Source organism: Oncorhynchus mykiss, chromosome 3, assembly GCF_057628025.1.
Source record: "Oncorhynchus mykiss isolate SJ-2025 chromosome 3, ASM5762802v1, whole genome shotgun sequence".
Lineage (NCBI taxonomy): Eukaryota > Metazoa > Chordata > Actinopteri > Salmoniformes > Salmonidae > Oncorhynchus > Oncorhynchus mykiss.
The window spans coordinates 38,096,130-38,122,641 of NC_143024.1; the positions used below are offsets into that span (position 1 = coordinate 38,096,130).

At 40.0% G+C, this 26,512-nt stretch overlaps 1 protein-coding gene and 1 pseudogene across 1 annotated transcript; both read right to left on the reverse strand.

Moving 5' to 3' along the window:
- Positions 1–6,822: 6,822 nt before the first annotated feature.
- On the reverse strand, positions 6,823–11,446 carry LOC149984531 (uncharacterized; annotated as a pseudogene).
- Positions 10,394–22,924, reverse strand: LOC110505184 (uncharacterized). The gene is made up of 4 exons (XM_021584224.3): positions 22,739–22,924; positions 15,912–16,274; positions 15,523–15,795; positions 10,394–15,312 (listed from the first exon to the last, which is right to left on the reverse strand). Exons 1-4 carry the CDS (start codon positions 22,812–22,814, stop codon positions 15,203–15,205), a joined length of 822 nt encoding a protein of 273 aa, XP_021439899.3. The 5' UTR covers positions 22,815–22,924; the 3' UTR covers positions 10,394–15,202.
- Between the last annotated feature and the right edge of the window lie 3,588 nt (positions 22,925–26,512).

The following is a 26,512-nucleotide window of genomic DNA, read 5'->3' on the forward strand; positions in this document are numbered from 1 at the left end:
ATTAACGCTTCTTAGGACATGCCTAAACAAATTAATAATGGATTTATTCAAATAAACCCCCACCCACATCTGCACACCACTACTACCACTTGTCCCGGCATGTACAGAGAGGTGTAAAAGTTGTATGCAGGCAAGAATGTGGTAAAAGTGGGCCTGTTGGTAAGGGGGTCATTATACACTGCTCAAAAAAATAAAGGGAACACTAAAATAACACATCCTAGATCTAAATTAATGAAATATTCTTATTAAATACTTTTTTCTTTACATAGTTGAATGTGCTGACAACAAAATCACACAAAAATTATCAATGGAAATAAAATGTATCAACCCATGGAGGTCTGGATTTGGAGTCACACTCAAAATTAAAGTGGAAAACCACACTACAGGCTGATCCAACTTTGATGTAATGTCCTTAAACAAGTCAAAATGAGGCTCAGTAGTGTGTGTGGCCTCCACGTGCCTGTATGACCTCCCTACAACGCTTGGGCGTGCTCCTGATGAGGTGGCGGATGGTCTCCTGAGGGATCTCCTCCCAGACCTGGACTAAAGCATCTGCCAACTCCTGGACAGTCTGTGGTGCAACGTGGCATTGGTGGATGGAACGAGACATGATGTCCCAGATGTGGGAACGGGCGGGCCAGTCCATAGCATCAATGCCTTCCTCTTGCAGGAACTGCTGACACACTCCAGCCACATGAGGTCTAGCATTGTCTTGCATTAGAAGGAACCCAGGGCCAACCACACCAGCATATGGTCTCACAAGGGGTCTGAGGATCTCATCTCGGTACCTAATGGCAGTCAGGCTACCTCTGGCGAACACAGGGAGGGCTGTGCGGCCCCCCAAAGAAATGCCACCCCACACCATGACTGACCCACCTCCAAACCGGTCATGCTGGAGGATGTTGCAGGCAGCAGAACGTTCTCCACGGCGTCTCCAGACTGTCACGTCTGTCACATGTGCTCAGTGTGAACCTGCTTTCATCTGTGAAGAGCACAGGGCGCCTGTGGCGAATTTGCCAATCTTGGTGTTCTCTGGCAAATGCCAAACGTCCTGCAAGGTGTTGGGCTGTAAGCACAACCCCCACCTGTGGACGTCGGGCCCTCATACCCCCCTCATGGAGTCTGTTTCTGACCGTTTGAGCAGACACATGCACATTTGTGGCCTGCTGGAGGTCATTTTGCAGGACTCTGGCAGTGCTCCTCCTTCTCCTCCTTGCACAAAAGCGGAGGTAGCGGTCCTGCTGCTGGGTTGTTGCCCTCCTACGGCCTCCTCCACGTCTCCTGATGTACTGGCCTGTCTCCTGGTAGCGCCTCCATGCTCTGGACACTACGCTGACAGACACAGCAAACCTTCTTGCCACATCTCGCATTGATGTGCCATCCTAGAATGAGTTGCACTACCTGAGCCAGTTGTGTGGGTTGTAGACTCCGTCTCATGCTACCACTAGAGTGAAAGCACCGCCAGCATTCAAAAGTGACCAAAACATCAGCCAGGAAGCATAGGAACTGAGAAGTGGTCTGTGGTCCCACCTGCAGAACCACTCCTTTATTGGGGGTGTCTTTTTAATTGCCTATAATTTCCAATGGTGGTTGGAGGATAATGAGGAACAGTTGAAGAAAAAAGTAGTCTGAGATAGGAAAAAAGAAAGCCTATATAGAAAAAGAGAGGGCTGAGATATATAAAGAGAGGGCTGAGGTATAAAAAGAGAGGGCTGAGAGAAAAAGAGAGGGCTGAGATATAAAAAGAGAGGGCTGAGATATATAAAGAGAGGGCTGAGATATAAAAAGAGAGGGCTGAGATATAAAAAGAGAGGGCTGAGGTATATCAAGAGAGGGCTGAGGTATATCAAGAGAGGGCTGTTAGAAAGGGAAAGGGCTGAGATATAAAAATAGAGGGCTGAGAGAAAAAAGAGAGGGCTGAGATATATAAAGAGAGGGCTGAGGTATAAAAAGAGAGGGCTGAGAGAAAAAGAGAGGGCTGAGATATATAAAGAGAGGGCTGAGGTATATAAAGAGAGGGCTGAGAGAAAAGGAGAGGGCTGAGATATAAAAAGAGAGGGCTGAGATATATAAAGAGAGGGCTGAGATATAAAAAGAGAGGGCTGAGATATATAAAGAGAGGGCTGAGGTATATAAAGAGAGGGCTGAGAGATAAAAAGAGAGGGCTGAGATATAAAAAGAGAGGGCTGAGATAGTAAGAGAGCGCTGAGATAGACAAAGAGAGGGCTGAGATAATAAAAGAGGCGGCTGAGATAGACAAAGAGAATATTAAATGGGAGGCAACAGAGGGAAATGAGAAAGAACAAAGAAATGATGGAGAGAGATAATGACAAAATCGAGATTGAAACAATGAGGAAATAATTGGAAGCCATTGAAAGAGGGAAGACAACAATGGAAATGGAAAGGAAGGTTTTAAATGAGATACAGGACCTAGTGAGGAACAAGAAGGATGGGAAATGCCAAATATTTGGGTACGCCAAATAAAAATGTGATTCATATAATTATATTTTTCTTCACATTTTCAAACAGTACATTTATATTTTCCAACGGTGCTATATATGTGGGTGAGGTTTTTTCTCGCCTGAGCAGCCTCGTTTCACTGCCCCCCAAAAAATGTGACCATCTAGTGTTCAGCGAAATAACAACACAGGCTAGTCAAATAATTAACATCCAATCACATTAACCGTTACTCTCTCATAGGAAACCTTCACTCTTGAGAAGACATTTAGAAACGAAACATGACAATTAGAAAAATAAACCACGGGAGTTTTTTGAGTAAGAATAAAGATGACTTTCGAGGAGTAAGACATGTATAAAAGCAACAGATACCATTAATAAGAAGGGGCTAGAAGCGTCTTATATGGTGAGCTACCGAGTGGCTAGGACAGGCAAGCCCTATACTATTGTGGAGGACTTTCTTCCTACTGCTGTGGATATGGCTGGGACAATTCTGGGGGAAAAGGCCAAACAAACTATACAGACAATTCTTTCATCAAACAACACTGTTTCACGACGCATCAGTGACATGTCAGGAGATGTTTTGAAACAATTACTGCATACAAGCCAGTGAATTACATGCGTTACAGCAAACCACTGGAAACGAGAAAACATGAGAAACCATTTTTAAAGTACTGGACAGCTTTGTGACATCAAATGAACTTTGGTGGTCAAGATGTGTTGATATCTGTACTGATGGCGCAAAAGCCATGACAGGGAGACATAGTGGAGTGGTAAAGCGCGTGCAAGTAGCAGCATCCACCGAGAGTCTCTTGTTACCAAGGGAATGCCTGACAGCTTGAAATACATTTTGGACACTACAGTGAAAGTGGTTAACTTTGTTTAAGCAAGGCCCCTGAACTCTGGTGTATTTTCTGCATTATGCAATAATATGGGCAGCGACTAGGGTTGCAAAGGGTCGGAAATTTTCCATGGAAAGTTAGGCCCTGGAATTCTGGGAATTTTGCTTAAATTAATCAAAAAAGTTTGCTTATAACAGTGAACCTTTTATGTGGGATACACATGAGGCAATTATAGGTATTGTGGCATATTTTGGTTAAAATATCCCCAATTCAATGGAATTGCAACCCTCTGCATGCACAGTGCATTCTTCCATCACATGTGCAGTGCACTCTTCCAACACATGTACAGCTTATTCTCAAGATCTTGCACACTAATGAGATGCTATTGAGCCCACACTTCTACACTGTCTGAAGAGAGCCTCATTGAAATTGCAACAAGCAGTTCTGTGAAAATTGAATTTAATCAGAAGCCACTGACAGATTTCTGGATAGGGCTGCGCTCAGAGTTTTTTGCCTTGGAAAATTGACACTGATGCCCTTTGCAACCACGTGCCTATGTGAGAGTGAATTCTCGGCCCTCACTAGCATGAAAACTAAATACAGGCACAGACTGTGTGTGGAAAATGATTTAAGACAGACTCTCTCCAATACAACCCAACATTGCAGAGTTATGTACATCCTTTCAAGCACACCCTACCCATTATCCTGTGGTGAGTTATTCACAATGTTGATGAACACATACGTTTTATATGTAAGATGGCGCAATAAAGAGCAAGATTATTGATTGTTATTATTTGTGCCCTGGTCCTATAAGAGCTCTCTGTCACTTCCCACGAGCCGGGTTGTGACAAAAGCTCACCTCATTGTTGTGTTGAATAAATATACTGTATAGTGTGTGTGTGGCAGGCTTACAATGATGGCAACAAACTACTTTTCAGTGCGCTGCCGCCCTGGTGCTAGAGGGGGTACGGAGCTGGAGGATGAATGTTTTGAAGGGGTAAGGGACTATAAGAAGTTTGGGAACTACTGCCCTAGAGCACACAAAAAACGATACATACCTCGGCCTAAACATCTGCGCCACAGGTAACTTCCACAAAGCTGTGAACGTGCTGAGAGATGAGGCAAGAAGGGCCTTCTATGCAATCAAAAGGAACATAAAATTCAACATATCAATTATGGTGTCTGGTTAAAAATGCTTGAATCAGTTATAGAACCCATTGCCCTTTATGGTTGTGAGGTCTGGGGCCCACTCACCAACCAATAATTCACAAAATCGGACAAACATCAAATTTAGACTCTGCCTGCAGAATTCTGTAACAATTTCCTCTGTGTACAATGTACAACACTAAATAATGCATGCAGAGCAGAATTAGGCCACTACAACCACCTAAAAGGAAGCGATTCCCAAACCTTCATAACAAAGCCATCACCTACAGAGAGATGACCCTGGAGAAGAGTCCCCCAAGCAAGCTGGTCCCGGGGCTCTGTTCATAAACAGACCTTAAGGACAGCAACACAATTAGACACAACCAAATCGTGAGAAAACAAAGATTATTACTTGACACATTAACAAAAAAACGTAGCAAACTAGAATGCTTTTTGACCCTAAACAGAGAGGACACAGTGGTAGAATACCTGACCACCATGACTGACCCAAACTTAAGGAAAGAATTGACTTTGTGACTCAGTGAGCGTAGCCTTGCTATGGAGAACGGCCGCTGTAGGCAGACCTGGCTCTCAAGAGGAGACACAGGCTATGTGCATACTGCCCACAAAATGAGGTAGAAACTGAGCTGCATTTAATAACTTACTGTCAAATCGATGACCATATTAAAGACACATACAGTTGAAGTCGGAAGTTTACATACACTTAGGTTGGAGTAATTAAAACTCATTTTTCAACCACTCCACAAATTTCTTGTGAGCAAACTATCGTTTTGGCAAGTCGGTTAGGACATCAACTTTGTGCATGACACAAGGAATTTTTCCAACAATTGTTTACAGACAGATTATTTCACTTATAATTCACTGTATCACAATTCCAGTTTACATAAACTAAGTTGACTGTGCCTTTAAACAGCTTGGAAAATTCCAGAAAACGATGTCATGGCTTTAGAAGCTTCTGATAGGCTAATTGATATAATTTGAGTCAATTGGAGGTGTACCTGTGGATGTATTTCAAGGTCTACCTTCAAACTCAGTGCCTCTTTGCTTGACATCATGGGAAAATCTAATGAAATCAGCCTCTGAATGTTTTTGTGTAGAACTCCACAAGTCTGGTTCATCCTTGGGAGCAATTTCCAAACGCCTGAAGGTACCATGTTCATCTATACAAACAATAGTACGCAAGTATAACCACCATGGGAGCACGCAGCCGTCATACCGCTCAGGAAGGAGACGCGTTCTATCTCCTAGAGATGAATGTACTTTGGTGCGAAAAGTGGAAATCAATCCCAGAACAACAACAAAGGACCTTGTGAAGATGCTGGAGGAAACAGGTACAAAAGTATCTATATCCATAGTAAAATGAGTCCTGTATCGACATAACCTGAAAGGCCACTCAGCAAGGAAGAAGCCACTGCTCCAAAACCACCATAAAAAAGACAGACTACGGTTTGCAACTGCACATGGGGACCAAGATCGTACTTTTTGGAGAAATGTCCTCTGGTCCCATGGTGTTTATACTTATGTACTATTGTAGCTATGTTATCATAAAAATACAACTCCAAGCTAGAAGTATCAGAACACTTAGAAAGGTAGTTCTAACCTTAAATATGACTGGGAGAAGTGTCAAGAATAAGAAAGCAATGTATTCCATGGTACACTAGAACCCAGCAAAGCATGAACAACAACCGTCTAAACATAGCTGAGGGCAATTGAGCAAAATGTCCACAAGATGACAGCAAATGGACCTTAGTAGTGCTTCCCTTCCTCCTCTTTCTATTAGTGTATGTAAACGTCTGACACACTGGAATTGTGATACAATGAGTGAAATAATCTGTAAACAATTGTTGGAAAAATTACTTGTGGCATGCACAAAGTAAATGTCCTGTCCGACTTGCCAAAACTATAGTTTGTTAACAAGGAATTTGTGGAGTGGTTGAAAAACAAGTTTTAATGACTCCAACCTAAGTGTATGTAAACTTCCGACTTCAACTGTAGGAGCACAAATGTCCACTTTTAGAACTTCCACGTTTTTTCCCCCGTTTGAGCATAAGAAACAAGATACTGAAACATGGATGTGAAAACCACAGTGAGGAAGCAAAAGAGTTAGAATTCCCCTCGTCACGCAGTGAAGTTAATTTTATAACAAAAATCTATCCTCACACGAATGTGGTGAAAAACTTGATTTGATCAAATAAAAAATAATACAGATAATAACATCCACCGCTTTCATGAATGGCTTTCAATGTGTTGTATAATGAGCCAATGGAGCCGTCAGTCTTACCGTCTGACCTGCATAGGACTAGATGTCCCCAGTAGAAGTGACACACTGTAACTGTATGGTCTGTGTACGTAATGACTAAACACTACCTGGCGTCTCAAGCGGCTGTTCGAAGGGCTGGCTCATTATCATGGTGGAGCCCAGGTGGATTTGACACTCATAATGATCACAAACAGGGTAACAGCATGTTGGGGTGAAGAGGATGAATGGTGTGTCCGTCTTGTAGCAAGGATAAGACAAACCGATAATCCCAGGAAACATTCACAGCACACATGATTTGGGTCTTATTCTCATGGAATTTGGATTAGACATACAGAATGACACGCACACACACACACAAACACACATTTGTATCATAACATGGTCTGGTATATGAATTTAAAAATGGCAATTAGTGGACAACATGACAAAAGCATAGAAATTGTATCATTACCATGTATCAACAGCTTAACACCGCTCCCTTTCGTCCTCTTATCTTGTTTGGCGGCCCTATAAGACAGTTTACACTCATACTTTCCACGGCTATCCTCCCACTGGACATTCTTCAGAAGTACAGATCTGTTTGGTGAGTTGCGGTCACTGTCCAGAACATCCACACGATCCTTGTATAGTGACTCTGGGTCAGGCCACAGTCTTGTCATTTGGGTCAAACTTGTTATTTTATTCCAATAGAGAATGGGACTCGTTGCTACCTGCTAGTCTGGAATGTGAATGAAGTAACAGTCCAATGTTGTATTCTGAGCCAGTTTTACAATCTCATCAGGTCTCAGGATGAGGTCTCTGGATAATTTGATGAGTCTATAGGTATAATGTCCTGTATCTATTGTATGGTTAAGCTACGTAATCTAGAGAACTTTATACGAAACACACCACCTGTTTTTTAATAGAATGAAAACAGTTGTTTTTTTTGTCTGTGAATAATTCATCCCTTTCAATTTAACTTTGGCATATGAGTTGTTGTGCAAGTGATTTGACAAAGTTGGCTTTTTCTATTCAAACTTTGGAAGCCTTGAACTTTCCAGCTGAAATACTACATTTAATAAAAATGTGATATAAATATCCTAAAGCAGAAATATACGAAAATAATAAATCTGATGAAATGTCTTTAGAAAGGGGAATGAGACTGGGATGTCCTCTCTCCCCTCTCCTGTTTGCACTGGCATTTGAACCTCTTACAGAAAGCATTAGACAGGACTCCTACTCTACAGCAATCCTTTAAGTAGACCACAAAAACATAATAAACACTTAGGATGCTTAAAGAGCAACAACAAATATTTAAAAAGGTAACTTTATCCCATTACTCAACAATATGAAAGCAGATAAAAATTAAAATGGAGCAATCTACCCATAAATCTTACAGGTAGAATAAACCTATTTAGAATGACATGGCTACCAAAGTTTTTATATTTGTTTTTGGTAATACCAATTACCCCACCGAAGACACTCTTTAAAAAAGTATACTTGGCAATTACAGACTTATTATAGGCAAATACAACTCATAGAATAAATAGGAAAGTTTTACATGTCCTTAAGTCTGAGGGTTGTTTTAGCCTTAGAGTTGTATCAACTCGCCTTTACTTGTGACATAGTTAAATACACTAAAGAGGAACAATGGGTACATATTGAAGATGCCCGTGTTCATCCCCAGAATCCTTTCACGTGTCTGTTTTCAAAGGATGAATCTAAGAACATGAACAACTTCATAGCTACGAACACTATATTAATATGAAAGAAAATGAAGCGTATTCTACAAGAACCAATAACACACCTCTATGTAACACTCTTTGGATAGCTTTTCAGAATTCACCAATAAATTGGCACACGTGGAAAATTAAAGGCATAGAAACTGTACATTTGTAATATGGAATATAATGATTTCCAAGACAGAATTAAAAAGCAATTTTGGACTGTCCAATGTAGATATTTTCAAATACATGCAATTTAAAAGTCTTATATAATGATATTTCGAGAACAATGTTGAGGGAATTTTATTTGAGTCGGAAAAGGATACTCATATAATAGGTAAGATATACAAAACCTTGCAGAAAGCCTATATAACTGACAATCTCTTAGAAAAAAATATAAAATATTAGAACCAAGACCTAAAAATAACTGATATTGGCACAAGATGAAGGCAGTGTTGGAACATAACTAGCATTAAATTACAGTAAATTAAAATGAATGCTTATTCCAGTATAAACTAATGTACGTGAGAAGAGAAACATCACAAATTCGATAGCACAATGGCAGAGTCATGTCTTAAGTGTAAAACTAACAGTGACTCAATGATTCACGGCTTGTGGGAGTGCTATAAAGTCCAAAAGTTTTGGGCGGAATTAGAAGGTTCGCTGTCAGAAGGTTTACAATATGAATGTACTTTTAATACGTCTATAGGCATATTTCAAGACATGGCATATGAGAGTGCTCGGTGAGATACCCAATGGGTTGGACTGTACTTTTTTCGTCAATCATTTTGAATAAACATTTGCTTAAAAATTGGAAATCAAATGAGCCGCCATCGTTAAGACAGTGAATGAATAAAACACATTATTATTTAAATATTGAAAAAATATGGGCTACATAGAGAAACAGAACACTGCAATTCGTAAGCCTATGCAACATTGACCAATAAAAAACAGTACCATAGCAATGAGGTTTTGTTCAGTAAGCTATAGGCCCAATACATTATCATCATATATTGGCCTTGCCAATGCATTGTTGTTCATGACATTTTTTATTTGAGGTAGGCTATATGATGATCACACCGGTAATAGTTCCGTTGTTGTATTACTTGTGAGGCACAGCTGAGTGAGCATACATTTAAATCATTTCTTTGTATTTTTATTTTACTGGGCTGATGGTGCTTGCATCTGATGGTCAGTCTCAGAGGACGGAAGAGAAGAGAATGAGGGTTTGCCTCTCAACATCTCTTCTCTCCCTTTACTCCATTGACAAAATGGGACACCATCTTCCAGCTGATTGGGAAAATCGAGTCGCACCGCATTATTTCTTCCTCATGCACAAATTCATGTTGTTACTCTTATGAACTGAGAAAGTGAAACATTTAGAAATGACCCAAGCCACTAATAATAACAACAACAACGCAAGCCTATAGATACACTTTCCTACTCATTCATTACAGCTGCACTGCTTGTTGTAGAGCTGAGTGGAACAGTGGAGGCTTCTCAGAGGAGGAAGGAGAGGACCTTCCTCAGTGAATTTCATAACAATTGTAAGTTAACCTTTTTAGATAAAACTATACTAAATATAATCACGTCATCAAATAAGTGATTAAAACTCACTATTTTGCAAAGAAGGTCTACAGTAGCCTCAACAGAACTCTGTAGGGTAGCACCATGGTGTAGCCAGAGGTCAGCTAGCTTCCATCCTCCTCTTGGAACATTGACTTCAATACAAAATCTAGGAAGCTCATGGTTCTCACCCCCTTCCATAGACTTACACAGTAATTATGACAACTTCCGGAGGATGTCCTTCAGCCTATCAGAGCTTTTGCAGCATGAACTGACATGCTGTCCACCCAATCAAAGGATCAGAGAATGAATATAGTATTGAAAGCACAAGCTGCAGCTAGCTAGCACTGCAATGTATAAAATGTGGTGAGTAGTTGACTCAAAGAGAAAGACAATAGTTGGAACAGTTTTGAAAAAATGTATTTTTTTCCAAAAAATGTCAAAAATTCACTTAGTTTCACTTAGTTAGCTAGCAAATGCAGCTAGCTAGTTTAGCCTACTGAAACACCCTGCTCAAACAGAGGTAATGCTATGACTTTCCAACACAACACTGAAACTCTTCCAAGTGTAACTGCTTACTGACTATACACTGTAACTTTACTGCATGATTCTAGCGGGTTTATTAACACATTAGTTATATTAGCTATGCTGCCTATGACATTACTTTAGCTAATATGGTGACAACGATGCAGGCTGTTTGTAGAGGTTTGGCTTGGACAGGTTCTCTCACCTGGTCACATACAGCTGATTTGTTGTGCATTGAAGTCCACAAGCGAAGGGAATAGAAGGAATACCACGTGGCTGTTATGATAGTGAACTCTGTTTATGCATGATCAGGGGTGTATTCATTCCGTGGATTCTGTTGAAAAACATTTATTCTTATGGCTTGGGGGCAGTATTTTGACGTCTGGATGAGAAGCGTTCCCAAAGTAAACTGCCTGTTACTCAGGCCCAGAAGCTAGGATATGCATATAATAGATGTAGTAGATTTGGATAGAAAGCACTCTAAAGTTTCCAAAACTGTTAAAATAATGTGAGTATAACAGAACTGATATGGCAGGCTTTCTGATATAGTCATGGTTTTAAACATTTTGAAATCTCACAGTATCAACTTTGCTGTAGCTTTCTTTTATGCCTGCTACGTTACTGCCGACACAGTAATTTGAGCCATCCGATTGGCCAGTGGTAGGCCTATTGGGCACTTTATTTGCTCTCTGGGCCCGCTGGGAAGGCAGAGTTTGTACCTTCACAGACCGAGACGAATAAAACAAAATAGAAACAAGGCTTTATAGTTGGGTTTTTTACAGAAATGTTTGGCAATCGATTAGGAATGCCTTGGAGATTGACCAGTTGATCGCGATCGACCAGTTGGTGACCACTGGTATAGAGTCTTACAAGCACTGGAAATTGAAGCCGTGAGAACACGTCGGTCTGAGCACGTGTGATGTCATCGATGTTTGTGTGTGTCTGTCTATTGTATTGTTCATTTGGGTTTGAAAAATGTAACATTTATCTTTTAAAAAAAAGGAGTTGGACAACAATTGAAATCCTGTCAAGTGTAGCACATGACAATAAACATACATTGTCTTTCTTACAAATCACACAAGTGTAGTTCATCAAAACACCTAAGTGACACGTTACACTATAACTTGCTGTGGAAAAAAGCCAACACATTATTTGGAAACCTGAGAGGTGGTGTTATAGGTTATGAGACTTCTGAGTCATTTGGTTGTTGCAGATGGAAATTGTTTCGTTGAATGTGTCAAACTGCAATAAAAAAATTCTGAACTTCAACATGCATGATATCTACTACTGAAAGTTTGAGGGAGTTGGAAGGGGTAGAGGAATCTGTGTTGTTGACAGTCCTCCAATATGTATAAAATCCCTTAAACAACGTTTGTGTGTTAGATTTGGTACATAGCACTTTTAAAAACAGTTTTAGCTGTTGACAGACTTGACATAAGAGAAACATACACTATATATACAAAAGTATGTGGACAACACTTCAAATTAGTCGATTTGGCTATTTAGGCCACACCTGTTAACAGGTGTTTAAAATCGAGTACACAGCCATGCAATCTACATAGACAAACATTGGCAGAAGAATGGCCTTACTGAAGAGCTTAGTGACTTTCAACTTGACACCGTCATAGGATGCCACCTTTCCAACAGTTTAGTTAGTCACATTTCTGCCCTTTTACTAGGATTAAATGTCAGTAATTGTGAAAAACTGAGTTTAAATGTATTTGGCTAAGGTGCATGTAAACTTCCGACTTCAATTGTATGTCATAAGCTAACAGTAAAATATACAAATTTAAAACATTGAATGAAATTGTGAATATGGCTGAGAATTGAACTAAATATATTGAGTGTCAGTGTTGTCAGTATATAACATATAGCAAGCTCATAGCTTGTTCCCACTGGCTGCCAGTGTCAAGATGATGATGTAGCTGCCTCCAACATACAGCAGATCAAATAGTTATCCAATACACACATGCTGCATTCTAACTTTTAATGAGACTGTATGATCTGTAATCCTAATTCTGTCTAACATTTAACAAATGTTAAATGTTATGAAAAATAAAATACAAATATCTTGATTACATAGCTATTCAACCCATGTGTCAATAAATGTTAGAATAACCTTTGGTAGTGATTACAGCTGTGAGTCTAATTGGGTAAATCTTTAAGAGCTTTGCACACCTGGATTGTACAATATTTGCACATTTTTATTTTTTTAATTCTTAAAGATCTATCAAGTTGGGTGTTGATCATTGCTAGCCAGTCATTTTCAAGTCTTGCCATAGATTTTCATGTCCATTTAAGTCAAAACTTTAACTAGGCTACTCAGAAACATTTAATATTGTCTTGGTAAGCAACTCCAGTGCATTCGGAAAGTATTCAGACTCCTTGATATTTTCCACATTTTGTTACGTCACAGCCTTATTCTAAAATGGATTTACAAAATAAATGTACTCATCAGTCTACACACAATACCCCATAATGACAGTGAACAAACGTTTTTTTTGCAAATGTATTTAAAAATGTATATAAGTATTCAGAGCCTTTTCTATGAGACTCGAAATTGAGCTCAGGTGCATCCTGTTTCCATTGATCATCCTTGAGATGTTTCTACAACTTGATTGGACTCCACCTGTGGTAAATTCAATTGATTGGACATGATTTGGAAAGGCACACATCTGTCCATATAAAGTCCCACAGTTGATGGTGCATGTCAGAGCAAAAACCAAGCCATGAGGTCAAAAGAATTGTCCGTAGAGCTCCAAGACAGGACTGTTTCGAGCCACAGATCTGGGGAAGGGTACCAAAACATGTCTGCAGCATTGAAGGTCCCCAAGAACACAGTGGCCTCCATCATTCTTAAATTGAAGAAGTTTGGACCCACCAAGACTTCTCCTAGAGCTGGCCACCCAGCCAAACCGAGCAATCCGGGGAGAAGGGCCTTGGTCAGGGATGTGACCAAGAACCTGATGGTCACTCTGTCAGAGTTCCAGAGTTCCTCTGTGGAGATGGGAGAACTTCCAGAAGGAAGAATCTCTGCAGCTCTCCACCAATCAGGCCTTTATGGTAGAGTGGCAAGACAAAAGCCACTTCTCAGTAAAAGACACATGACAGCCCGCTTGGAGTTTGCCAAAAGGCATCTAAAGGACTCTCAGACCATGAGAAACAAGATTCTCTGGTCTGATGAAACCAAGATTGAACTCTTTGGCCTGAATGCCAAGCGTCATGTCTGGAGGAAACCTGGCACCATACCTAAGGTGAAGCATGGTGGTGGCAGCATCATTCTGTGGGGAAGTTTTCCAGCGGCAGGGACTGGGAGACTAGTCAGGATCAAGGGAAAGATGAATGGAACAAAGTACAGAGAGATCCTTGATGAAAACCTGCTCCAGATTGCTCAGGACCTCAGACTGGGTCGAAGGTTCACCTTCCAACAGGACAATGACCCTAAGCACACAACCAAGATAATGCAGGATTGGCTTCGGGACAAGTCTCTGAATGTCCTTGAGTTGCCCAGCCAGAGCCCGGACTTGAACCCAAACGAACTTCTCTGGAGAGACCTGAAAATAGCTGAGCAGCGACGCTCCCCATCCAACCTGACAGAGCTTGAGAGGGTCTGCAGAGAAGAATGGGAGAAACTCCCCAAGCGTGTAGCTTCATACCCTAGAAGACTTGAGGCTGTAATCACGGCCAAATCATTGCCAAAGGTGCACAACAAAGTACTAAGTAAAGGGTCTGAATTCTTATGTAAATGCAATATTCAGTTTTTAAAATTTTTATACATTTGCAAAAAAACCTTTTCACTTTCACCAATCCAAAATTAAATCTAGAATTGGCTTCCTATATCGCAACAAAGCATCCTTCACTCATGCTGCCAAACATACCCTCATAAAACTGACCATCCTACCGATCCTCGACTTCGCGATGTCATCTATAAAATAGCCTCCAACACCCTACTCAACAAATTGGATGCAGTCCATCACAGTGCCATCCGCTCCACCTTATCTCAGCTCACTGGTCACCATAGCAGCACCCACTCGTAGCACCCGCTCAAGCAGGTATATCTCACTGGTCACCCCCAAAGCCAATTCCTCCTTTGGTCACCTTTCCTTCCAGTTCTCTGTTGCGAATGACTGGAATGAACTGCAAAAATCACTGAGGCTAGAGACTCACATCTCCCTCACTTGCTTTAAACACCAGCTGTCAGAGCAGCTTACAGATAGATCACTGCACCTGTACATAGCCCATCTGTAAACAGCCCATCTATCTACCTCATCCCCATACTGTATTTATTTATTTATCTTGCTCCTTTGCACCCCAGTATCACTACTTGCACATTCATCTTCTGCACATCTACCATTCCAGTGTTTAATTGCTATATTGTAATTACTTCGCCACCATGGCCTATTTATTGCCTTAACTCCCTTATCTTACCTCATTTGCACTCACTGTATATAGACTTTTGTTTTCTTTTTTCTACTGTATTATTTACTGTATGTTTTGTTTGTTCCATGCGTAACTCTGTTGTTGTACTGTGTCAAATTGCTATTCTTTATCTTGGCCAGGTCACAGTTGCAAATGAGAACTTGTTCTCAACTAGCCTACCTGGTTAAATAAAGGTGAAATCAATTACAAAACGTTCTGAATGCACTGTATATCTGACATTGTCAGTCTTACTATCTCCTGTCTTATCTACTTAGAACAAGAAGGGCTGTGAGCAGAGTCAGAAGCACGGTGATGGGGACCAGGAGGATGGCCACGAACAGGAAAACTGGTTCAGGAAGCACCTTCTCTACTGCTGAAAAACACAAGAGGAACAGACATAGGGGTGGCGTCAGTCATTTAGTGGTATTGCAGATACGGAGAGAGAGCTACATTTCATTGCTATGCACCGACCCAAATGGCTGTATACTGTATGATAAACCTGGATATAAGTCGACTTGGCAGTCTTCAGTAGATGTGACACAGTGTAACTGTAAGGTCTGTGTACGTAATGAGAAAACACTACCTGGCGTCTCAAGCGGCTGTTTGAAGGGCTGGCTCATTATCATGGTGGAGCCCAGGTGGATTTGACACTCATAATTCTTTCCCTTCTCCAAGGGGAGGATCACAGACAGGGTAACATACAGTGACATGCTGGGGTGAAGAGGATCAATGGTCTTTTGGAATACTTTAGATCCGTCTTGTAGCAAGGATAAGAAAAACCCATCATCCCGGGAAACATTCACAGCACACATGAGTTGGGTCTCATTCTCAGGGTCAAGCCCAAAGAACATCGAATCTGTTTTAGACACACAGAAAGACACACACATTTGTATCATAACATGGTCTGGTATAGGAAATGAAAAGTGGCAATTAGTGGACAACATGGCAAAAGCATAGAAATTGTATCATTACCATGTATCAACAGCTTAACGCCGCTCCCTTTCGTCCTCTTATCTTGTTTGGCGGCCCTATAAGACAGTTTACACTCATACTTTCCACTGCTATCCTCCCACTGGACATTCTTCAGAAGTACAGATCTGTTCGGTGAGTTGCGGTCGCTGTCCAGAACCTCCACACGATCCTTGTACGGTGACTCTGGGTCAGGCCACAGTCTTGTCATTTGGGTCAAATTTGTAATTTTATGCCAGTAGAGAATGGGATTCTTTGCCACCTGCTGGTCTGGAGTGTGGATGAACTGGCAGTCCATTGAGGCATTCTGAGCCAGTTTATACACAACCTCATCAGGTTTCTGGGTAACTGTCTGGGCCCAGGCTCCTGAGAAAGAAAGTGTATATGGAGGCTCTATGATGAGTCTGAAATTATTGGAAGCCTTGATAAAGATGAGCAAAAAAGACTGCATCAAATAAATCATACAAATATTGAGATTTATTGTATGCTCCAAAAAAATGGGAAATTATATTATGTCATGCTAATACAATTTCGCAGAGAAAAATATTTTATTTCACTTCTTATGGCTGCAGGGGCAGTATTGAGAAGCTTGGATGAAAGGTGCACAGAGGTGCCCATATTCAACGGCCTGCTCCACAGTCATAGTTGCTAATATTTGAATATTAATATTAGTATTGGATAGAAAACACTCTGAAGTTTCTAAAACTGTTTGAATTATGTCTGTGAGTATAACAGAACTCATATGGCAGGCAAAACCCTAAAAATTCCACTTCTTGTTAGTTTTTTTCTGGGGGTGGCAGATTTTCAACCAAGCTCTCATTGAAATTACAGCGAGATATGGATGAGTTTTCACTTCCTACGCCTTCCACTAGATGTCAACAGTCAATAGAACTTTGTCTGATGACTACTGTGAAGGGGGGGTCAAATGACACAAGAAATAGTCCCCACTACCACGAGTTGACCATGCATTCACTATGTGCGTTCACAGGGGAAGGACCTGCGTTCCACCGGTCATCTGAAGTCATTCTAATTCTCAGTTTGGAACGTCATTCAAGATATATGTAAACAACATTCTTTTCAACATCGTTTGACATGTTTCTACTGACTGTTACGGAACTTTTGGACATTTCGTCACGTTATTGTGGACGCGCTATGTGACTTTGGAATTGTTTACCAAACGCGCTAACCGAAGTAGCTAATTGGACATAAATAACGGACATTTTCGAACAAATCAAGCATTTATTGTGGACCTGGGATTGCTAGGACTGCATTCTGATGAAGTTCATCAAAGGAAACATTTATCAAGTATTTTCTGGTTTCTGTTGACTCCAACATGGCGGCTAATTTTCTTCCGTTCTGAGCGCCGTCTCAGATTATTGCATGTGTTGCTTTTTCCGTAAACTTTTTTTGAAATCTGACACAGCAGTTGTATTAAGGAGAGGTATATCTATAATTCCATGTGTATAACTTGTATTATCATCTACATTTATGATGAGTATTTCTGTTGAAACGATGTGGCTATGCAAAATCACTTGATGTTTTTGGAACTAGTGAATCTAATAAACCAATGTAAACTCCAGATTTTTTGATATAAATATGAACTTTATCAAACAAAACATGCATGTATTGTGTAACATGAAGTCCTATGAGTGTCATCTGACGAAGATAATTCAAGGTTAGTGATTAATTTTATTTTTATTTCTGCTTTTTGTGAATGCTATATTTTGCTGGAAAATGGCCGTGCTTATTGTGGTTTGGTGGAAACCTAACATAATCGTTTGTAGTACTTTTGCTGAAAGGCCTATTCGAAATCAGACACTTTGGTGGAATTAACAACAAGATTACCTTTAAAATGATATAAAACACATGTATGCTTTAGGAATTGTAATTATGAGATTTCTGTGGTTTGAATTTGGCGCCCTCTATTTTCACTGGTAGTTGTCATATCGATCCCGGTATTGGGATTGCAGCCATAACAAGTTTTAACAAGTAATAAAAACAATAGAAAAAATAAACAAATAATTAAATAAATAATTTGTGCGTATAGTGTTTTGCTATAATGCAGCATTTCTGTTTGGTGCACTCAATGTATTGTAGTTTAGTAGCCAGCCTAGGTTACTGCTCAAATGTTGCTGTAATAGGCCTACATGATACAACTTTGCATGGTGTTTTGTTTTTTAGGTATTCAATATCAAGCTTTAAAAACCAAGAAACCAGACTGCAACATTTTAGTTATCTTTGTTTTCTTTATTATTTTGGTTAGGGTGTGATTAGGGTGGTATGTGTTTGACCCTGTCTAGGGTTTTTTGTATATCTATGGGGTTTTGGTATGTCTAGGTAAATGTAGGTCTATGGTGGCCTGAATTGGTTCCCAATCAGAGACAGCTGTTTCTCATTGTCTCTGATTGGGGATCCTATTTAGGTTGCCATTTTCCATGTTGGTTTTACATTGTCTATGTATAGTTGCCTGTGTCAGCACTAGTGTTTATAGCGTCACAGTCGGTTTGTTAGTTTAAGTATTCGGCGTTTAATAAAGAGGAATGTATTCTCATCACGCTGCGCCTTGGTCTCCTCGTTACGACGAACATGACAAGTAGCCTAGCTAGGATTGTGGCATGTGTCTGTAAACTTTCCCTCCTCTGCACGCTGTGTATTTACCAATGTAACCACATCTGGCAGTAATTTCATAAAGTAGATAACTCAACTGTTAACTCAACTGTTAACTCACTCATACTCGTTTGTGTGTCCTATTCAGCCCATGGGCCTTGTGTTTGACACGTGCGCTAGCCTATTAGCCACCTTTTGACTGACTTCATTACCCTTACTCGTTTGATTATATTGACATTCCCAGCCTTAATTGCAGTCATCCGTTTTTGTTCAAAAGATTTGAGTAATTGAAACTGAAACAGTGTATCCCGAACATTTGGAGGCAGCAAACAATGTACCAAGCCAGTTGTGATTTACAACCTGATAGCAATAATTTTTGGACTACCAAGAAATGTATTGGTGAATTATACTGAACAAAAATATAAACGTGACATACAACAATTTCAAAGATTTTACATAGAAATCAGTCAATACATTCATTAGGCCCTAATCTGTGGATTTCACATGACTGGGAATGCAGATATTCTGAGATTTTGTGACCAACAATCATTTGTTGGTCACATATACCTTTTTCCCATGGATCAGAAAACCAGTCAGTATCTAATGTGACCACCATTTGCATCATGCAGCGTGACACATCTCCTTCGTATAGAGTTTGCAAAGTAGTTAAAACGCTGTCCAATTCACTTTAAACTGAGATCAATTATGTTTTAAAGTCTGATGTTAATATAGATAACATTTTGGTAAACAAAATCTCTTTCTCTGAGCAATTGTATTACTATAAAATAACAATTGAATTTTTTTAGCATACAATATAATAATTATGCTATTTAGCAGATGCTTTATACAAAGCGACTTAGTCATGCGTGTATACATTTTATGGAAGGGTGTTCCCGGGAATTAAACACAATACGCTGGAGTTATAAGTGCCATGCTCTACCAACTGAGCAAAGGACCACTATATCCACTGAGTATACCAAACATTTGAAACATCTTCCTAATATTGAGTTGCACAGATGCCATTGATGACGTGGATGCTACCCTATCGGACTGTTTTGCTAGTACAGACAGGAATATGTTCCATGATTCATCCAATGGCATTGAGGAGCATACCACCTCAGTCACCGGCTTCATCAATAAGTGCATTGAGGACGTCGTCCCCACAGTGACCGTACGTACATATTCCAACCAGAAGCCATGGATTACAGGCAACATCCGATTTGAGCTAAAGGCTAGAGCTGCCGATTATCAAGGAGCGGGACACTAATCCAGACGCCTACAAGAAATCCCGCTATGCCCTCAGACGAACCATCAAACAAACAAATATTCGATACAGGATTAAGATTGAATCCTACTACACCGGCGCTCGTTGGATGTGGCAGGGGTTGCAAATTATTACGAACTACAAAGGGAAACACAGACGCGAGCTGCCTAGTGACGCAAGCCTACCAGACGAGCTAAATGCCTTCTATGTTCGCTTTGAGGCAAGCAATGTATGAGAGCACCAGTTGTTCCAGACAACTGTGTGATCACATTTTCCGTAGCCGATGTGAGCAAGACCTTAAAACAGGTCAACATTCACAAGACTGAAGGGGAAGACAGATTACCAGGGCGTGTACTCAAAGCATGCGCAGACCAACTGTCTTCACCGATATTCTCAACCTCTCCCTGACAGTCTGTAATAGCTACATATTGCAAGCAGATCACCATAGTCCCTGTGCACAAGAATGCAAAGGTAACCTGCCTAAATCACTACTGCCCGTAGTACTCTTTACATTTTTGTATTTTACCAGGTAAGTTGACTGAGAACACATTCACAGCAACAACCTGGGGAATAGTTACATGGGAGATGAGCCAATTGTAAACTGGGGATTGTTAGGTGACCATGATGATATGAGGGCCAGATTGAGAATTTAAGCCAGGACACCAGGGTTAACACCCCTACCCTTATGAAAAGTGCCATTGGATCTTTAGTGACCACAGAGAGTTAGGACACCCATTTAACGTCCCATCTGAAAGACGGCCCCTACACAGGGCAATCTCCCCAATCACTGCCCTGGGATATTTTTTTAGACCAGAGGAAAGGGTGCCTCCTACTGGCCCTCCAGCACCACTTGCAGCAACATCTGGTCTCCCATCCAGGGACCTACCGGGACCAACCCTGCTTAGCTTCAGAAGCAAGCCAGCAGTGCGATGCATGGTGGTATGCTGCTATCTACTGATTGAGGTTGGTAGCCATGAAGTGCTTTGAAAGGCTGGTCATGGCTCACGTCAACGGCATCATCCAGGAAACCCTAGACCCACTCCAATTCGCATACCACCCCAACAGATTCACAGATGACACAATCTCAATCGCACTCCACACTGCCCTTTCCCACCTGAACAAAAGGAACATGTATGTGAGAATGCTGTTCATTGACTACAGCTCAGCGTTCAACACCATAGTACCCAAAGCTCATCACGAAGTTAAGGACCCTGGGACTAAACACCTCCCTCTGCAACTTGATCCTGAACTTCCTTACGGGCCGCCCCCAGGTGGTAAGGGTGGGCAACAACACATCTGCCACGCTTAGTCCCCTCCTGTACTCCCTGTTCACTCACGGCTAAGCACGACTCCAACACCATCACCATAGTGGAGCGGGTCGAGAGTTTCAAGTTCTTTGGTGTCCACATCACCAACAAACTATCATGGTCCAAACACACCCGAGACAGTAGTGAAGAGGGCACGACAACACCTTTTCCCCTTCAGGAGACTGAAAAGATTTGGTCCCCAGATCTTAAAAACGTTCTACAGCTGCACCATCGAGAGTATCCTGGTTACATCACCGCCTGGTATGGCAAATGCTTGGCATCCGACCGTAAGGCGCTACAAAGGGTAGTGCGTACGGCCCAATACATCACTGGGACCAAGCTTCCTGCCCTCCAGGACCTATATACTAGGCGGTGTTAGAGGAAAATGCCAAAAATGTCAATCTCCAGTCACCAAGGCTTAGACTTCTCTCTAAGCCAAGCGGTCCAAAAGGCTCCTTAACAGCTTCTACTCCCAAGCCATAAGACTGCCGAACAATTAATCAAATGGCCACCTAGACTATTTACATGAACCCCCCCGCCCTTGTTTTTACACTGCTGCTACTCGCTGTTTATTATCAATGCATAGTCACTTTACCCCTACCTACATGTATGAATTACCTTGACTAACCTGTACCCTTGCGCATTGACTCAGGACCGGTACCCCTTTTATATAGCCTCTTTATTGTTATGTAATCTTATTGTGTTACTTTATTTAATTTTTTATTTTCTTACCTCTATTTCTTGAACTGCATTGTTGGTTAAGGGCTTGTAAGGTAGCATTTCATGTGACAAATAAAATTTGAATTGATTTTAAATTTGGTTTGAATTGTCTCAAGGCTTAAAAATCCTTCTTTAACCTGTTTCCTCCCCTTAATGTACACTGATTGAAGTGGAGTTAACAAGTGACATCAAACAGGGATCATAGCTTTCACCTGGTCAGTATATGTCATGTTCTTAATGTTTTGTATACTCAGTGTATATAGCTCAGTATTTGTATTATTCATTTGATAGTCTTTTTTTTGCTGATCTTTATTAAGGGTGCCAATATTTTCAGATGTGACTGTACCTGAAACTAGCCATGATATTTACTTGTGACAGACTTAACATAGTTTATTCTTAATATACAGTTTGGGGCTACGTGCTTATAATGGTTTAGTAATAATTAAGGAGTCCGAATTATTTAAAACATTAAAAGGTGCAGTCAAAAACATGGTTTCATATACATTTCCACACTATGAAGTAGGAATAATACTGTGAAAATGATGATAATGCCCTTTTAGTGTAAGAGCTGCTTGAAAATGTCTTGGTCAGATGGAGTTTTGGCCTGCCTGGTGACATCACCATTCGGTCAATTAGTTAATAGACCAATAAGAAAGAGAGATCCAAACCTCTGCCAATAACAGCTAGTTTTCAGTTCTCCCCTCCTATTCAGTCCACTCCTAGCAAAGTTATTGACAAATTGCTCTTTGCTAAGAAGTTACTTTTTGAAAAAAATATATAACATTTTGATTGAAAAAAAAGTCAGTTACTTAATTGTTACCCAGAAATGATTTAATATTGAGGTTAAAAAACACAGCTGCATTGGACCTTTAATCCATTTGGCCAAAACATTTAAAAGGTGGTAAAAGTTTAATGAGCTTCAAAAATCTTACCTGCAGTGATGAGGGCAATACTTAGAATGTTCCACAAATCTCTCTTTGAATTTGAAGTCATCAAAACTTTTGCCATCTTCCTTTTAACCACAATAATTATCTGATTAGACTTTTATCAGCAAGAGACGAAAGTGATAATACAAGCTGTGCTGAAAATGATAATTTCCTGTCTCTGTCTGTATGGTTAAGTTTCGTAATCTATTGTAGAGAACGTCATAGGAAACACACCCACTGAAAGAGTTGGGCTGATCTGTGACTCACTGATATCTTTCCAGTCAGAGGATTGAAGGGACATTTCACTCAAAAAACAATTTGGGCATTTTATTCATTAACCCACTGTTGATACAGTCCCAAAAATATATAGTTTTTGAGTGAAATTGACCTTTAAGGCAACCTCAGAGAGTGAACTTTGTTTCCAGAGGACACTTGAGATGTAAAAACTAGGTGGCAGTATGCACCCTTTCAGTTTGTCTACCAACTCATAGAAGTAGTAGAAGAAAATTGACCACTTCAAAATGGAAATTGCCTCAGTTGCGCTACCTGTGCACTCATATACACCACAATGGGACATACACCAACCTGAAACACAATGTATTGGGGCGGACTGTTCTGCCATCTGCATTTCAGACCAAAGTGAGACAATCTTAAAGCTCACTATAGACCTATTTAAACAGGTTAGCCTCTACAAAGTCTTTGGATGGATTTGCAGTATGACTATACTGTGTTCTGTTATTTATTCGTCTTTTCCAGTCCTAACTGAATGGGCAATTCGTGTATTTACAGTGTGATTGTGTGTTCTGTTTCTCCTGTCTCTGTCCTCCATACTACTGGTTTAAGTCTCCATTTTCCCATCTTCCCAAAAAAGCGTGTATGTGAGTTAATCAAAATGACCGGTAATGACTAGTGCTGTCTAACATTTCTACGTTTTGCCATACTTTGTCATAATCACTGCAGCTGATAGCGTAGCACATACTCAATTTTTACTTGACGATAATCAACGGCATCCATCAAAGTCAAATCAAATGTTATTGGTTATATACACATATTTAGCAAACGCGGATGTAGCTAAATGTTTGTGTTCCTGGCTCCAACAGTGCAGTAATATCTAACAATTCACAATAATACACACAAATCTAAAAGTAAAACAATGGAATTACGAAATATAAATATTAGGACGAACAAAGTCGGAGTCCGGAGTTTGTGTGTATGTATATATGTGTGTGTATATATATATATATATATATATATATATATATATATATATATATATATATATATATATATATATATATATATATATATATATATATATATATATATATATATATATATATATATATATATATAGTACCAGTCAAAAGCTTGGACACACCTATTCATTCCTGTTTTGTTTTTTTACACATTGTAGTATAATAGTGAAGATATCAAACTATGAAAAAACGCATATGGAATCACGTAGTAACCAAAAAAAGTGTTAAACAAATCCAAATATAGTTTATATTTGAGATTCTTCAAAGTAGCCACCCTTTGCCTTCATAACAGCTTTGCACACTCTTGGCATTCTCTCAACCAGCTTCATGAAGTAGTCACCTGGAATGCATTTCAATTAACAGGTGTGCCTTGCTCAAAGTTAAATTGTGGAATTTCTTTCCTTCTTAAGGCTCAGACCCTTTTTTTTTTCAATTGTTGCCTAAAATGACAAACCTCTAGCTCAGGACCTGAAGCAAGGATATGCATATTCTTGATACAATTTGAAAGGAAACACTGGAAATGTGAAAGTTAATATAGGATAAGATAATACATTAAAGCTGGTAAAAGATAATACAAATTAAAAAAACATGCGTTGTCTTTTTTCTCTCCATCTTTGAAATGCAAGAGAAAGGCCATTGTCTGATTTAGGACTCTAGGCACAATTTAGATTTTGGCCACTAGATGGCAGCAGTGCACGTGCAACATTTTACACTGATCCAATGAACTATTGTATTTCTGTTCAAAATGTTGCATCAAGTCTGTCCAAATGTACCTATTTGGTCAATATATACTTTAAGTATATAATTGTGAACTCTCCTCAAACAATAGCATGGTATGTTTTCACTGTAATAGCTACTGTAAATTGGACTGTGCAGTTAGATTAACAAGAATTTAAGCTTTCTGCCCATATAAAATATGTCTGTTCTAGCAAATTTCTCTTGTTACTTACAATGTCATGCTAATCACATTAGCGCATGTTAGCACAACCGTCCCGAGGGTGGGACACTGATCTGTAGAGAACCTTAAGAGGATTTATTAATGTGTTTGAGCTAATGAAATCGAAAATCTAATTTTATTTGTCACATGCGCCAAATACAACAGGTGTAGTAGACCTTAGTGAAATGCTTACTTACAAGCTCTTAACCAACAATGATTTAAGACAAAACATTAACATAAGTGTTAATAAAAATAAAATAAAATTAACAAATATATAAACAGCAGCAGTAAAATAACAAGTGAGGCTATTTACAGGGGGTACCGGTACAGAGTCAATGTGTGGGGGCACCGGTTAGTCGAGGTAATTTAAAGTGACTACGCATAGATTATAAACAAAGAGTAGCAGCAGCGTAAAAGAGAGGTCTTGGTAGTCCTTTGATGAGCTATTCAGGAGTCTTATGACTTGGGGATAGAAGCTGTTAAAAAGCCTTTTAGACCTCGACTTGTCCTCTGGCCTGATGAAACAAAAATAGAACTGTTTGACCATAATTACCATCGTTCTGTTTGGAGGAAAAAGGGGGAGACTTGCAAGCCGAAGAACAACATCCCAACTGTGAAGCACGGGGGTGGCAGCATCATGTTGTGGGGGTGCTTTGCTGCAGGAGGGACTGGTGCACTTCACAAAATAGATGGCATCATGAGGTAGGAAAATTGTGTGGATATATTAAAGCAACATCTCAAGACATCAGTCAGGAAGTGAAAGCTTGGGTCTTCCAAATGGACAATGACCCCAATCATACTTCCAAAGTTGTGGCAAAATGGCTTAAGGACAACGAAGTCAAGGTATTGGAGTGGCCATCACAAAGCACTGACCTCAACCCTATTGAAAATTTGTGGGCAGAACGTGTAAGGAGGCCTACAAACCTGACTCAGCTACATCAGCTCTGTCAGGAGGAATGGGGCAAAATTCACCCATCTTATTGTGGGAAGGTTGTGGAAAGCTACCCGAAACGTTTGACCCAAGTTAAACATTTTAAAGGAATGCTACCAGATAGAATATGAGTGTATGTATACTTCTGACCCACTGGGAATGTCATGAAAGAAATAAAAGCTGAAATAAATCATTCTCTCTACTATTATTCTGACATTTCACATTCTTAAAATAAAGTGGTTATTCCTAACTGACCTAAAACAGGGAATTTACTACTAGGATTAAATGTCAGGAAATGTGAAAAACTGAGTTTACAGTGTATTTGGCTAAGGTGTATCTTACGACTTCAACTGTATATATATTTTTTTGTCATTTCTTTTGTTTTTATTGTTTCCTTTTATGATATACCAATGCAATGCAATAACATTTTGCACTAAACAATAACTTGGCATCCATTAATATACAGTACCAGTCAAAAGCCTGGTTACACCCATCCACTCATTTGAATGGGTAGGTGTGTCCAAAACCCCGACCCGCACCGCACATACAATAGAGAAGATAGAAAGGGAAACAGTCTCAACCAATTTTTCATCAACAACCCCCCCCCCCCCACCTCAATAACAACTAAACAAACAAAACAAAAGGCCCACTCGTAC

Excerpts from the sequence above, each read along its gene's own strand:
- LOC110505184 (XM_021584224.3), bottom strand. The coding sequence starts at position 22,814 with ATGGCAAAAGTTTTGATGACTTCAAATTCAAAGAGAGATTTGTGGAAC. Across the intron at positions 16,275-22,738 it reads TATTGCCCTCATCACTGCAG|GAGCCTGGGCCCAGACAGTT; the intron begins GTAAGATTTTTG and ends TTTCTTTCTCAG. Across the intron at positions 15,796-15,911 it reads CGTTAAGCTGTTGATACATG|ATTCGATGTTCTTTGGGCTT; the intron begins GTAATGATACAA and ends TGTCTAAAACAG.